Raw genomic sequence first — 16,889 nt, forward strand, 5'->3', positions numbered from 1 at the left:
GGGTGGACAAGTCCCCAGGTCCAGATGGCATCTATCCCAGATTTCTGAAGGAAGTGAGAGAGGAAATAGCTGGGGCCTTAACAGATATCTCTGCAGCATCCTTGAGCATGGGTGAGGTTCCGGAGGACTGGAGAATTGTTAATGTTGTCCCTCTGTTTAAGAAGGGTAGCAAGGATAATCCAGGAAATTATAGACCGATGAGCCTGACGTCAGTGGTGGGGAAGCTGCTGGAGAAGATACTGAGGGATAGGATCTATTACATTTGGAAGAAAATGGGCTTATTAGTGATAGGCAGCATGGTTTTTTGCAGGGAAGGTCATGTCTTGCCAACTTGATAGAATTCTTTGAGGAAGTGACAATGTTGATAGATGAGGGAAGGGCTGTAGATGTAATATACATGGACTTCAGTAAGACGTTTGATAAGGTTCCCCATGGTAGGCTGATGGAGAAAGTGAAGTGGGGTCCAGGGTGTACTAGCTAGATGCATAGAGAACTGGGTGGGCAACAGGAGACAGAGAGTTGTAGTGGAAGGGAGTTTCTCAAAATGGAGAACTGTGACCAGTGGTGTTCCACAGGGATCCGTGTTGGGACCACTGTTGTTTGTGATATACATAAATGATCTGGAGGAAGGTATAGATGGTCTGATTAGCAAGTTTGCAGATGACACGAAGATTGGTGGAGTAGCAGATAGTGAAGGGGACTGTCAGAGAATGCAGCAGAATATAGATAGATTGGGGAGTTGGGCGGCGAAATGGCAGATGGAGTTCAATCCAGGCAAATGCGAGGTGATGCATTTTGGAAGATCCAATTCAAGAGCGAACTATACAGTAAATGGAAAAGCCCTGGGGAAAATTGATGCACAGAGAGATCTGGGTGTTCAGGTCCATTGTACCCTGAAAGTGGCAACACAGGTGGATAGAGTGGTCAAGAAGGCATACGGCATGCTTTCATTCATCGGACGGGGTATTGAGTACAAGAGTTGGCAGGTCATGTTGCAGTTTTATGGGACTTTGGTTCAACCACATTTGGAATACTGCGTACAATTCTGGTCGCTACATTACCAAAAGGATGTGGATGCTTTGGAGAAGGTGCAGAGGAGGTTCACCAGGATGTTGCCTGATATGGAGGGTGCTAGATATGAAGAGAGGTTGAGTAGATTAGGATTATTTACATTAGAAAGACAGAGGTTGAGGGGGGACCTGATTGAGGTCTACAAAATCATGAGAAGTATAGACAGGGTGGATAGCAAGAAGCTTTTTCCCAGAGTGGGGTCTCAATTACTAGGGGTCACGATTTCAAGGTGAGAGGGGAAAAGTTTAAGGGAGATATGCGTGGAAAGTTCTTTACGCAGAGGGTGGTGGGTGCCTGGAACGCGTTGCCAGCGGAGGTGGTAGAGGTGGGCACGATAGCATCATTTAAGACGTATCTAGACAGATACATGAATGGGCAGGGAGCAGAGGGATACAGATCCTTGGAAAATAGACGACAGGTTTAGATAGAGGATCTGGATCGGCGCAGGCTTGGAGGGCCGAAGGGCCTGTTCCTGTGCTGTAATTTTCTTTGTTCTTTGTTCTTTGAGGATGGCCTCAATCGAGATCTTCAGTTCATATCGTACTACGGGGGACCCCACCACACTATATACTCCCACACACACACACACACCCACACACACGCACACATACACACTCTCACACAAACACACTCACACACACACACTCTTAGACCCTCTCTCAGACACATACTCTCTTTCACAGACACTCACACACACACACTCTCTCACACATATACACTCCTTCACACTCACACTCTGAAGCACACACACACATGTGCACACTCTCTCTCTGTCTTTCTCACACACACACACACACACACACACATATACACAGACACACACAGACTTAGACACACACACATGCCCATACACAGATACATGCACACACACACACACACACGCAGACACAGACACACACATGTGCCCATACACACACACACACACACACACACACGAATTATTTCATCCAAGATGTTTGTGTAGATGTGGATACATTCTGTTTTGCTCAAAATAAACCTGACCCCAGTTTAAAACATAGACAGATTCTAAGCAATACCTCATACCTAAAATTCATTGTCTGACCTGAGATTTCACTTTTTGCGTACATTGATAAAACCTTTAATTATCTCAAGACAATGACTTGAGAGGAATCTGGAGTTTGCACTTTAATCAATAGTCTCCTTCCTAACTGATTAAAGATTCAACAAGAAGTGGCCAATTTTAAGGTTGTTACCTTTCTGCTAATAAATTCTGTGTCTTTTACCCTCTCTCTCACACTACGCCTCAGATAAACCTGTCGGACTATAACCTGGTGTTGTGTGATTTTTGACTTTGTCTACACCAGTCTAACACCTGCATCTCCACATCTGGAAATAAGTGCACAGAGGCCAGTTTCTTGTCACCTAGTCACCTTGTTTTTATATGTGGAAATACTTGACTCTCATCCAGCTCCATGAGAGCCAGCTCTCAGCATATCAGAATGTCTGACACCCATCTTTTTAGCTGTCAGACAGTGTTCCCTGTTTGGGCCAGATTAACAGCCCCAATTAGGGAACTCATATTATATGAGGTCCATCTGGCTGATCATGTTACAATCACTACCACAGTCCTTGACAGCAAGGTCACATTCACTAGGTGTGGTACCAAGAGGCCCTAGCAAAATAGGAATCATTGGGTATTGGGACAAACTCTCCACTGGTTGGAGTCAAACCTGGCATATAAGAAGATTATTGTGGTTGCTGGAAGACAGTCAACACAGCTTGAGAACATTTCTGTAGAATTTCCTGAGCCCAACTATCTTCAGCTGCTTCATCAATGACCTTCCCTCCACCATATGGTCAGAAGTGGGGATGTTTGCTGATGATTGCACAATGTTCAGGATCACTCACAAATCCTCAGATACTGAAGCAGTCCATGCGCAAATGCAACAAGATCTGGACAATATTTAGATTTGGGCTGACAAGTGGTATGTAACATTTATGCCACACAGATGTGATGCAATGACCATCTCCAATAAGAAACAGTCAGACCACTGCCCCTTGACATTCAATGGTGTTACCATCACTGAATCTCCCCAATCAACATCCTGGGTGGGTTACCACTGACCAGAAACTCAACTGGACCTCACCACATAAACACAGTGGCTACAGAAGTAGGTCAGAGGCTAGGAATACTGCAGCGAGTAACTCACCTCCTGAGTCCCCAAAGGCTGGTCCATCATTTACAAGGCACAAGTCAGGAGTGTGATGGAATATCCCCTACATGCCTGGATGGGTGCAGCTTCAACAGCACTCAAGAAGCTTGACACCATCCAGGGCAAAGCAGCTATTTGATTGGCATCACATCCACAAGCATCCAATCCCTCCAACACTGACACTCAGTAGAATCAATGTGCTTTATCTACAAGATGCACTGCAGGAAATTACTAATGATCCTTAGATATCACCTTCTAATCTCATCACCACTTCCAACTAGAAGGACAAGGGTAGCAGATACATGGGAACACTACCCCCTGCAAAATCCTCTACAAGCCACTCACCATCCTGGCTTGGAACTATATCACTGTTCCTTCACTGTCACTGGGTCAAAATCCTGCAATTCCCTTCTTAAGGGCATTGTGGATCTATCTACGGCATATGGACTGTAGCAGTTCAAGAAGGTGGCTCACCAAGGCCAACTAAGGATGGGCAATAAATGTTGATTCAGTTCATGTCCCACGAGTGTATAAATAAAAAAAGAAAGATTAAGCAGCTGAAACGGCCTTTGAAATGAAAATCCCCAGTTGTATCCAAGAGGGAGAAGGTTCCCGGGAAAGTGAGAGCAACACACTCACTCACGATTACTCCTTTAAATTTCAGTTATTTTCCTCTGGCCTTTCCAATCACTACAAGCAAAGTAACTCCACAGGAAATTCATGTCAACAAGAGAGATGCAGAAACTGGTGTTAATTCCAGGATGGACTTTGTGTCAATCTTGTCGGTTATCCTTTATTCCATAAAGTGCATTATTTAACTATTTTAGATGAATCTTTAATGGCATTTTTCATCATTTCTTTATGAAAACAATTTTTTTACACTATCCAACCAACAATATTTGAATCCTTTTAGATATTAAATACAATATCATTGTCACAATAATTGCTAATAATTGTCAGTATTTCTCTAAGACATAAAACAATTCTAATACTCTGTATGGAATAATCAATTGACGTGCAAGTTCACTAAAAACTAATCAATTGGAGAAGTAGAATATTTAATCGAACTGATACCGTGATAAAATACTGGAGCTGAAATTCAGTCTAGAATGCATCACTGGTTTAATTTTGTATTTCTAGTTTGAGAATGTATATTTTATATGATCTCATCTTACTTACAGCCAGAATGTGTCGGTCTCGCTCAATGAGGTCAGCCCATTTATATAAGAGCTGTCCTCTGGCTGATGTATCCAGATTTCTCCATGGGGATCCTGGCTGGAAAGCTTCTCTTGCTGCTTCCACTGCTTTGTCCACATCAGGCTGGGAATGAAGACCAGTAACAGCAGGTTAACGCTCTGTCACTACAGCACTGTCACTAATTACCCTGAAACATATTGAAGAGAACTTCACCTTGATCAACCCTGACTTTCTACAGTGATGTCAACCTCTAATCATCTGTACTGTGGCAGACTGCTTACCTCATGTGATAATAGCACGTAAAGTGACGGACTGCTTACCCATACAGGAGCAGATAGCTTACCCAATATGGTAATGCTGCATACAGGGCAGTCTGCCTACTCCATATGGTAATACCCGTTAGAGGGGAGATCAGTTATCCCATGTGGTAATACCCCTTATAAGGGCAGACCGGTGACATCTACTGTTTAAGATGAATAGAGGTAATGTTCTCAATCCTGTTGGTCTGTTTGCCTCCAAACAATATATCTCCAAAACTAAGGGACAAATTTCAACAAACTTTGGTAGGTAGAAAGTAAATGACCTAAGGAAGAATGAACCAGTTTTTGGTAAAAATGTGGATTTAGATCTGAATCCTGGATCTTTTCAAATGATCCATTAACATTTTTGATTATTTGGTAATTATTATTGATAATATGTTTAGAATATTGTGGATAGTTTAATTTAGAGTGTTGTTGATTGTTTTAGAATACCATGGGTTTGTTCAGCTGCTGTGGTGCAATTTGTCACAGCTGTCACAGTTTCTGAAGAAGGGTCTAGGCCCAAAACATCAGCCTTCCTGCTCCTCTGATGCTGCTTGGCCTGCTGTGTTCATCCAGCTCTACACCTTGTTATGTCAAAATATGAGCAGAGTTTTCAAAGCAGGTTCTTGGAACAAAGGCCTGAACTGTCTCCATCCACCACATCCACTTGGCTGAGCTCGTTGTTGCCCTGAACAACTTCTCTTTTAACTCCTCTCATTTTCTTCAGGTCAAAGGGGTGGCCATGGGTACTTTTATAGGCTCCAGTTATTCCTGTCTCTTTGTAGGGTATGTGGAATATTCCTTTTTCCAGTCCTAGTCCAGGCCCCATCCACAACTCTTTCTCCTCAAATTGAAGATATCATCAGTGCTGCTTCCCTCACTCATCCGGAATTAGAAAAGTTCATTAATTTTGCTTCCAACTTTCATCCCACTCTCACCTTTACCTCGCGTATCTCTGATTCCTCCCTCCCTTTCCTCGACATCTCTGTTTCTATTTCTGGGGATAGACTGGCCACCAATATCCATTATAAAGCCACCGACTCCCACAGTGACCTGGATTATACAACCTGGCACCCTGCTTCCTGTAAAGACTCTATTCCATTTTCCCTGTTCCTCCGACTCTGTTGCATATGTTCTGGCGAGGCCAACTTCAACAAAGGAGCCTCCGAAATGTCCACCTTTGTCCTCAACTGAAGATTCCCCAGCACCATTGCTGACAGGGCCCTCAGCTGGATCCGACCCATCTCTCACAATTTGGCCCTCATCCCCCCTCTTCCCTTCCACAAAAGCGACATGGTGCTCCTTATCCTTACCTACCATCTCCCCAATGTCCACATCCAGAAGATCATCAGCCACCATTTCCACCACTTCCAGAGAGATGCCACCACCAGACACATATTCACCTCCCCTCCCTTGTCCGCCTTCCACAGGGACTATTCCCTCCGAGACACCCTGGTCCACACTTCCTTCACTCTTAACATCCCCCCACAGCCCCATGGCACCTTCCCAGCAACTGCCGAAGGTGTAACACCTGTCATTTACCTTCTCCCTCCTCAGTATCCGAGGGCCCGAACATACCTTCCAGGTGAAGCAGCACTTTACCTGCACTTCACACAAACTAGTCTGGGGTGGCACGGTGGTTCAGTGGTTAGCACTGCTGTCTCACAGCACCAGGGACCCAGGTTAAGTTCCAGCCTTGGGCAAGGGTCTGTGTGGAGTTTGCATGTTCTCCCCAGGTGTTCTGGTTTCCTCCCACAGTCCAAAGATGTGTAGGTTAGGTGGATTGACCATGCTAAATAGCCCATAGTGTCCAGGGATGTGTAAGTTAGGTGGATTGGCCATGGGAAATACAGGGATAGGGTGCGTGGATGAGTCTGGGTGGGATGCTCTTTGGAGAGATGGTGTGGAGTTGTTGGGTTGAATGGCCTCTTTCCACACTGTGGGGATTCTATGATTCTACTGCATTTGTTGCTCACAATGTGGTCTCTTTCTACATTGGGGAAAGGAAGTGTAGACTGTGTGACCGCTTCGCAGAATACTGACATTCTGAATGGAAAAAAAAGACCCTGAGCTTCCACTTGTCTGCCACTTCAAAACACTGCCCTGTTCCTTGGCACAAGCTGGAAGAACATCACCTCATTTTCTGCTTGGGTACTCTGCAGCCCTCTGGGCTCAATATTGAGTTCAATAACTTTAGGGCTTGAGCTGTTCCGTGTCCTTACCCAACCCCACACGCACACCAGGCCTTGTTAACACGTAGTCAGCTATTACACACAACCCATTGTTAGCCACTACTAGTCCTCACTCATCGCCATTCACATTCCTAGCCAGATCGTCATCCACTTCTTTGTCAGCCCAACTGTTCTCTCTCTTTAGGCTCTGTCTGAACCTATCATTTATTCCTTACACCCCTCTCCCCACCCTAGCCTCTGCACATAAACCAATATTTACCTAGTTACATAAAAACCTGAAGAACTGCGGATGCTGTAAATCAGGAACAAAAACAAAGGTGCTGGAAAAGCTCAGCAGGTCTGGCAGCATCTGTGAAGGGAAAAGTAGAGTTAACGTTTCAGGTCCGGTGACCCTTCCTCAGAACTGCTAGCTACCTAGCTACCATCGTGAGAAGTACTGATCATCAGCTGAGGGAGGATGGTACATGGTAAACAGCAAGAGGTTTCCTTGTCCACGTTTAACCTGAAGCTATGAGATTTCATGAGGTCAGAGTCGATGTTGAAGATTCCTAGGGCAACTCCGTCTCAACTGTTTACCACTATGCTACTACCTCTGCTTGGTCCGTCCTGCTGGTGGGATAGGACATAACCACGGATAACCAGGACATAACCAACTCCTAGCTACCATCGGTTCTGAGGAAAGGTCACATGACTCAAAATGTTAACTCTGATTTCTCTCCACAGATGCTACCAGACCTGCTGAGCTTTTCCAACAATTTCTGTTTTTGTTTCAAAGCAGGTTGTTGGGTATGGATCAGTCTGAACCTTTAACAGTGAAATGGAATTTCTAACTAAAAATATTTACGTCTTCAGTGTTGAAATTCCAGAATGTCATTCAGACATTCCATGTCAAACCTCAAGAAAGAACTGCACAATTACAATAACATTGAGTGAACACACCCTGCTGGAGGTAGTGCTCTATTGATTGCCCTTTCCAATTGTTATCCCATGTAGCATGACCCTTCACAGGGACAGACCCCATGTGAACATTGAGGAAGCAGTCATTGCAGTCTGCCATTCTCCCGACAATTAAAGAGCAGCACAGAATTCTCCTTGATCCAACTCATGTCTGGCTTGTAGATGGAAACAGCCAAAAACCTTTAAAATCTCACACATTCATATAAAGTTGTGGTTACACCAACAGAGGAAAACCCAATGATCAAACCAGGATGCATTTTTGATTTCGTCAAAAAGAACAAAGTCATCAACTGTTTCTTGGAGCTCTCTGTTGATATCAATGATTGCCTCATGACTCTGTCTACAACTTGTCAAAAACCAGCAGGTAATAATCATGAGTACCTATCTCCAACACTTGATGCAATAGAGGAGTCCAAAGAAGTTTTCTACTCCATTCTGGACACTATTCTAGACACTCATCAACATCCCTAAGGAAGATAAAATTATCATCCCTGGGAGACTTCAACTCCAGGCTTGGAAAGGACACCCAACTCTGGAAAGGAACCATTGTAAGTGGAGGCAATGGCCTAGTGGTATTATCACTAGATGACTAATTCAGAAATTCAATTAATTTTCTAGGGATCTGGGTTCAAATTCTGCCATGGCAGATGGTGGAATTTGAATTCAATAAAAAAAATCTGGAATTAAGAATCTGCTGATGACCATGAAATCATTGCCAATCGTTGGAAAAACCCTGGCTCACTAATGTCCTTTAAGGAAGGGAATCTTCCATCCTCACCTGGTTTGGCCTACGTGTGACTCCAGACCCACAGCAATGTTGTCAACTCTCAATTGTCCTCTGAAAAGGCCTAGCAAGCCAATCGCTACAAAGTTTCCACAAAATAAAACTGGACAGATCACCTGCATCAACCTAGGCACCAGAAAAGACAACAGCAGAAACAGCCTTATTGACCCTGCAATATCCTCCTTAATAAGATCTGGGGCTAGTGCCAAAACTGGGAGAGCTGTGTCTCACAGACTAGTCAAGCAACAGCCTGACATAGTCATACTCATGGAATCATACCTTATGGACAAATTCCCAGACACTACCATCATCATCCCTGGTTATATCCTGTCCCACCCGCAGGACAGACCCAACAGAGGTAGTGGCACAGTGGTATACAGTTGAGAGGGAGTTGCTGTGGGAGTCCTTAACATTGACCCTGACCTCATGAAATCTCATAGCTTCAGGTTAAACATGGACAAGGAAATCTCTTGCTGATTACCATGTACCGTCCTTCCTCAGTTGATGAATCGGTGCTCCTCCATGTTGAACAATACTTAAAGGAAGCATTGAGGGTGGCAAGGCACAGAATGCACTCTGGGTAGGGATTTCAATGTCCACCACTAAGAGTGACTTGAAAGCAGCATTACAGATCAAGCTGGTCTGGTCCTAATGACATAACTGCTAGACTGGGTCTGCAGTAGGTGGTGAAGGAACCAACAAGAGGGAAAAACATTCTTGACCCCATCCTTACTAATCTGCCAGCCGCAGATGTATCTGTCCATGACACTATCGGTAAGAGCGACCACCGCACAGTCCTTGTGGAGATGAAGTCCCCCTTTTACATTGAGAATAACTTCCACCATGTTGTGTGGCACTATCACCGTGCTAAATGGGACAGACTTCGAACATATCTAGCAACTCAAGACTGGGCATCCATGAAGCGCAGTGGGTCATCAACAGCAGCAGAATTGTACTCCAGCACAATCTGTAACCTCATGGCCTGGCATATCCCCCCACTCAACCATCACCATCAAGCCAAGGGATCAACCCTGGTTCAATGGAGAGTGAAGAGGGGCACGCCAGGAGCAGCACCAGGCATATCCAAAAATGAGGAGTCAACCTGGTGAAGCCACCAAACAGGACTATTTGCACGCCAAACAGCATAAGCAGCAGGTGATAGACAGAGCTAAGCTATCCCCACAAATAACGGATCAGAACTAAGCTCTGCAGTCCTGCCACATCCAGTTGTGAATGGTGGTGGATGATTAAACAACTCGCTGGAGGAGGAGGCTCCACAAATATCACCATCCTTAATGATGGAAGAGCCCAGCACATCAATGCAAAAGACAAGGCTGAAGCTTTCACAGCAATCTTCAGCCAGAAGTGCCGAGTGGATGATTCACCTCAGCCTCCTCCAGTAGTCCCCAGCATTACAGGTAATCTTCAGCCAATTTGATTCACTCCACATGACATCACAAAATAATTGAAGGCACTGAGTACTGCAAAGGCTATGGGCCCTGACAACATTCCGGCAATAGTACTCCCCTAGCCAAGCTGTTCCAGTATAGGTACAACACAGGCATCTACCTGACAATGTGGAAAATCACCCAAGTATGTCCTGTACATAAAAAAAAGGACAAATCCAACCCAAAGTGCTGTCATCAACAGTGCTATCAGGCAGCATCTGCTCAGCAATATCCTACTCAGTGACGCCCAGTTTGGGTTCCGCCAGGACCACTCAGCTCCTGACCTCATTACAGCCTTGGTTCAAACATGGACAAAAGAGCTGAATTCCAGAGGTGAGGTGAAAGTGACAGCCCTTGACATCAAGGCTGCATTCGACCGAGTGTGGCATTAAGGAGCCCTAGCAAAACTCGGATCAATGGGCATCAGGGGGCAAACTCTCCGGTGGTTGGACTTATACCTGACACATAGGAATTAGGTCATGCTTGTTGCAGGTCAATCATCTCAGCTCCAGGGCATCTCTGCAGGTGTTCCTCAAGGCAGTGTCCTAGGCCCAATCATCTGCAGCTGCTTCATCAATGACCTTCCTCCATTATGTTCGCTGATGATTGCACAATTGGAATCAGTGGACTGCACCAGCAGATAACTTAGACAAGTACGTCACCACCATCACAGACTTCATTAGCAACAGTGTGGAGGACAGTATACCAAAGAAGTCAATCCAGGTCAAAAACAAAGTTGCTGGAAAAGCTCAGCATCTGTGAAGGAAAAAAACAGTTAAAGTTTCGGGTCCTGTGACCCTTCTTCAGAACTTAAGTCAATCCGAGTGTTTCCCCAGCTGAAAACCTTGGATGAACCGAGAAATCCAATCCCTACTGAAGACCAGATGTGCAGCATTCAAGTTGGGTGACCCAAACCAATACAGAAAACCCAGATATGACCTCTGCAAAGCCATCAGAGATGCCAAGAGGCAGTACCAGACCAAGTTAGACATCCAAACCAGCCAAACAGACTCCCACCACCTTTGGCAAGGCCTAAACAACATAACAGGATACAAAATGAGGCACAGCAAGATAGCAGACAAAAACACATCCCTCCCTGATACTTCCTATGCTTGGTGCGAGCAGAATGCCAGTGGCATGGTGTCACCTACCCCAACAGCCCTGGACATAGCTGTTCCCTCTGTCGCTGCTGCAGATGTCAGATCGGTCTTCCTGGGAGTCAACCCAAGGAAAGCGACGAACCTGGATGGAGTCCCTGGCTGTGCACTTAGGTCCTGTGCAGACCAACTGGTAGAGGTATTTATTGATATCTTTAACCTCTCTCTCCTACAAGCCGAAGTCCCCACCTGCTTCAAGGAGACCACCGTCATCCCAATACCCAAGAAAGCACATTCAACATGTCTTAGTGACTACTTCCCAGTCACTCCGACTTCTGTAATCTTGAAGCGCTTTGAGAGGCTATTCATGGCCCACATCAACCCTAGCTTCGCAACCTGCCTCAATAACCTGCAATTTGCCTACCAAAGAGGCAGGTCCACAGAGGTTACCATATCCCTAGCCCTGCACTCATCCCTGGAATATGTGGACAACAAGGACACCTACGTCAGACTCCTGCTCATTGACTACAGCTCCGCCTTCAACACCATTTGCCCCTCCAAACTGATCTCAAATCTCCAAGACCTAGGTCTTAGCTCTGCCCTATGCAACTGAATTTTCAACTTCCTGATCTATAGAACGTAATCAGTGAAGATAGACAACTGAACTTCCATCCTGTTAACATTCAACAGTGGAACCCCACAAGGATGTATTCTCAGTCACCTACTGTACTCACTGTACACCCACGACTGTGATGCTAAATTCCGAATGAATGCCATCTACAAGTTTGCTGATGACACCGCCGTGGTAGGCCAGATATCAAACAATGATGGGTCAGAATACAGAAAAGAGATAGAGAGCTTGATCATGTGGTGCAATGAGAACAACCTCTCAATGTCGGCAAAACAAAAGAAAGGAGGAGAACACGCCCCCATCTACATCAACGGTGCTGAGTTTGAGGGGGTGGAGAGTGTCAATATCCTTGGACTGACAGTAACCAACAACCTGTCCTGGACTTCCAATGTAGATGTGACGGTCAAGAAGGCACAACAACGCCTCTTCTCCCTAAGGCAGCTCAGGAAATTTGGCACATCCACACAAGGACAGTCACCAACATCTACAGATGCACCACAGAAAGCATACTGTCCGGGTGCACGACAGCCTGGTATGACAACTGCTCTGCCCAGGGCTGTAAGAAACTACAGAAGGTTGTGGGCATAGCCCAGACCATCATAGAAGCCAACCTCCCATCCATGGATTCCGTTTAGACTTCTCATTGCCACGGAAAGGCTGCCAACATCATCAAAGGCCCCTCCCACCCTGGTCATGCTGTCCTACAACCTCTTCCACCAGGCAGAAGATACACACACCAACGGGTTCAGCAACAACTTCTTCCCTGCTGTTATTAGACTGATGAATGGACTCTCCAACTTCAAATAAGCTGATCTTGCTAATGTTGATCGTGCTTCGTGCACATCCTGTGTGGTGTAACCTGTATGCCTCAGTCTATCTAAGTTTCTTTCACCCAATGATCTGTATGTCCTTGCTTACTGTTATTTGCCTGTATGTGCTTGCAAGCAAAGCTTTTCACTGTACTCAGGTACACGTGACAATAATTCAAACCAAATCAAATCAAAGCTTCAAATGTTCAGCACCATTCATGACTCCTCAGATACTAAAGTGGTCCATGTTCAAATGCATCAAGATCTGGATAATATCCAGGCTTGGGCTGACAAGCGGCAAGTAAAATTCTTGCCACACAAATGCCAGGATTTGACCATCACCAATAAGAGACAATCTAATCACCTCCCCTTGACATTTAACAGAGTTACAATCACTGAAACTCCCACTATCAATACCATAGGGGTTATCACTGACCAGAATCTCAACTGGACTCATCACATAAACACAGTAGCTACATGAGCAGATCAGAAGCTAGGAATACTGTGGTGAGTAACCCACCTCCTGATTCCCTCCAAAGCCTGTCCACCATCTACAAGGCACAAGTCAGGAATGTGATGGAATACTCCCCATTTGACTGGATGACTGTAGCTCCAACAACACTCATGAAGCTTGATATCATCCAGGACAAAGCAGCCCACTTGATTGGCACGACATCTACAAGCATCCACTCCCTGCACCATTGGTGCTCAGTAGCAGCAGTCTGTAATATGTACAAGATGAACTGCAGAAATTCACCAAAGATTCTCAGCCCAGCACCTTCCAAATCCATGGCCACTTCCGTCTAGAAGGACAAGGGCAGCAGGTACATGGTAACATCACCACCTTCAAGTTCCCCTCTCAGCCACTCACCATCATGACTTGGAAATATATCACCGTTCCTTCACTGTTGCTGGGTCAAAATCCTGAAATTCCCTCCCTAATAGCATTGTGGGTCAACCCACAGCAGGAGGAATGCAGCGGTTCAAGGGCAACGAGGGACGGGCTATAAATGCTGTCCCAGCCAGTGATGCTCACTTTCCACAAGTGAATTAAGAAAAGGAAGGAGTTAGCAATTGCAACACCAACAGGATTCTCCTGCTCACTAAATGTGCAAATCACCAGCTGATCACCACCAACACACTGTTCTGCTGAAAAGACAAGTTCAAGACTTCTTGTTGGCAACCATGATCAAAGCAGTGGCATGTGATCAATATGTCATTATTCACTCCCAAGACCAAAAGGATGTCTTTATTACTAAAGCGATGATCAGTGCAGACGACTGCTGGACGGACCATCAGCTTTGCCACTCCTCAATGTCCATCAAAAACCACCAGAAGCAGCTGAAGATGAAGAAATCATTCAGAATAAAGCTCAATGCTGAGCAGCTTCAAAAACCTAGCAAGTGTCCAACAATACCTTTAGCAAAATTTCCAGAGAGTTCATTTTACAGGAGTGGAGAAAATCTGGAAAGAGCTGAAGACGGCCATCATCTCACACTTGATGAAGCCATCGGCTACAAGATCAGGAAACAACAAGACTGGCTCAACAACAATGACCACATCATCCAAGACCTCAACAATGGCGAGAGGAAAGCTCTCAATGCCTGGCAAAACAACATCGCCAGCGAGGCAAAAAGGAGAACTCATCAAACAGCAAAGGCAGAGTTACAAGGAAGAATGAGGGTATTCAAGAATCAAAGATGGACTGTGAAAGCTAAGGAGCTGCAAATCATTGCTGGAAAGACACCCAGAGCTTCTCTAGTGCTATCAAGAATGCTACCAACATCCTTGGCTTCAAACCAGTGCAGAGTAAGGATTGTGATGATACTATGGCTTTAAGAGGTTATTTTGTCCTTTATTTTAAAAGAGCGATTTTAATGTAGAGGTAATGAGCAGTCTCCACAGAACCACCAGAATAAATGGCTTGTGAGGGCTCGGGTTCTTTTCTTAAAGTTGGAACAGTAGAAGCAGTCTGAATGGGTGTGGTCAAGCTCTCACAGAACCAGAATTTTTAGTTTCTTAGATTTTCAGTAGTAGCCGTTGTTGCTACAGCACATTTCTCCTGGCTACACTCTCTCAGAGTTTTCCTCTGGGGATCCTGGAGTTGCTTGTGGGGCAATCTGTTTTCTGAATGTCTTTGCCAAGGATGTGTTTATGGGATGTCACTATATTGGAATGGTTACAGTTTAGTAGCTAACTAATCTATCATTCTGTTAAGTTTTCCATTGGAGTTACAGGGTAAGCCAATTTTTTTTTGTTGTTGTATTTAACTATAGTGTATGAATAAATTATGCTTAATATCACGTAGTTTCAACAATCGAAATCCATCTGGAACGCAACACCTTCCATTTACCTTTAAAATAAGAAAAAGTCAGGGTCTAAGCTACCTTCTTAATATATTATGATGGGGTTTAGGCTGGTTCTTAAGAGGACAGAACCCTTTTGAGAGACACTTCAAGGAACCCATAAACTGTGATACAATTGTTGATGAGGACATGTTTAAGGAAATCTCCCAATTCCAAATTAAAGATGATTCTGGACTCCCACCCAATGTGGCCAAAGTTGAAACCACCAGTAGACACATGAAGAAAAGCCACAGGAGTAGATGGAATTCAAGTGGAGATTTTCAAACTTGGAGGAACAGAATTGACCTCTCATTTCCATCAACTGTTACTGCAAATCTGAGACAAAGAAGAAATCCTTGCTAATCTCAAGGATGCTGCCATTGCCACTGTCCAAGAAAGGAGACAAAGTGGACTGTGGGAACTACCAAAGAATCTCCCTACCCCCCATTGCCAGGAAGATCATTGACAAAATCTTCACTAGGCGCCTTTTCCCAGTCTTGGAATGTGCCTTCTGATTAAACTGTGGAACTGTGTGCATGATTTGCACTGCTCAGAAACTACAAGAGAAATTCCAGAAACCCCAACTAGTCTACATGAGCTTCATCAATGTGACCAAAGTTTTTTACTCAGTCAGTTAGGAATTGCTTTGGAAAACTCTGTCAAAGGCCAGATGTGCATTGAAATTCATCCACATGTTCCTCCATGACATGCAACATGTTGGTGATGGTCCTCACCAACAATAATATGACAGAATTCTTTAAGGTCAAGTAGGGTCGAGTAGGGGTATATCATCACCCTCACCCTTTTCTCCATTTTCATCACCACCATTCTTCATCATCAAGAACAAACTTCCCCATGGTGTGGACATTGTCTACAGGATGGGTGGAAATCTTTTCAGCCTTAACCAGGTGAAATCCAATAAGAAAAGGACACTGACCTCGCTTGTGGAACTTCATTATATGGATGACAATGTTATCTCTGCTCACTCAGAACAGAATCTTCAAGCCTTGCTTAATGCCTTTATGGAAGCATACTGAAGAATTGATCTCAGCCTCAATTTGAAGAAGACTCAAATCTTTCACCAACCTCTCTCAGGGCAAGTTCTATTCCATCTCTCCATTAAACCAATGGAGAAATCCTCTAAACACGGAACATTTTGCTTACCTGGGAAGCTACCTCACACTGAAGGCTGACATTGTTGTGGACACTCAACACCACATCCAATCTGCAAGTGCTGCCTTCTGATGTCTCAGGATGAGAGTCTTCAGCTGTGACATCTGTGCAGACATCAAGATCCTTGTGTATAAGGGAGTTATTTTTCGACTCATCATATGGCTTCAAAAAGTAGACTAAGTATAGACATAGCTTCAAGACCCTTGAGAAGTACCATCAGTGCTGTTTGAGAAGGGTGGGAAGACAGGCAAATTAATATAACTGTCCTTGAAGCAGCCAATGGCACCAACATTGAGGTCATGATCATGTGAAACCAGTTCTGCTGACTGTCTACATGCTTAGGATACCTGAGTTCTGGCTGCCAAAGCAAATCTTCTTCATCCAACTCAAGGAAGGCACTCAAACAAGAGGAGGGGTGAAGGAATTGAAAGCTTTCCTTAAGAAATGCTGGGGGATAGCAAGAACTGCAGATGCTGGAAGTCAGAGCCGATACAGTGTGGAACTGGAGGAACACAGCAGGTCAGGCAGCATCAGAGGAGCAGGAAAGTCGATGTTTCGGGTCGGGACACTTCGGGGTCCACCAGCTCTACACTGTATCGACCCTACGAAATGCTATTTAGATGTCAATGCATGGGACCCTCATTCAGAAACAAACGACTTGAGGAAACTCCTATAAGAAGGGACACAATTCTTTGACAACATCGGGTGG

General features: G+C 44.8%; 1 protein-coding gene across 2 annotated transcripts in view; it reads right to left on the reverse strand.

The window, feature by feature from the left end:
* The window catches only part of aldh1a3 (aldehyde dehydrogenase 1 family, member A3), a 139,036-nt gene that overhangs the window by 64,899 nt on the left and 57,248 nt on the right, over positions 1-16,889 (reverse strand). For both annotated transcript variants that reach the window (XM_048615912.1, XM_048615911.1), the window contains exon 3: positions 4,425-4,565. In XM_048615912.1, coding sequence (XP_048471869.1) covers positions 4,425-4,565 — 141 coding nt within the window. The remainder of the gene's footprint in view (positions 1-4,424; positions 4,566-16,889) is intronic.

The sequence above is a fragment of the Rhincodon typus genome, chromosome 33, assembly GCF_021869965.1.
Source record: "Rhincodon typus isolate 14 chromosome 33, sRhiTyp1.1, whole genome shotgun sequence".
NCBI lineage: Eukaryota > Metazoa > Chordata > Chondrichthyes > Orectolobiformes > Rhincodontidae > Rhincodon > Rhincodon typus.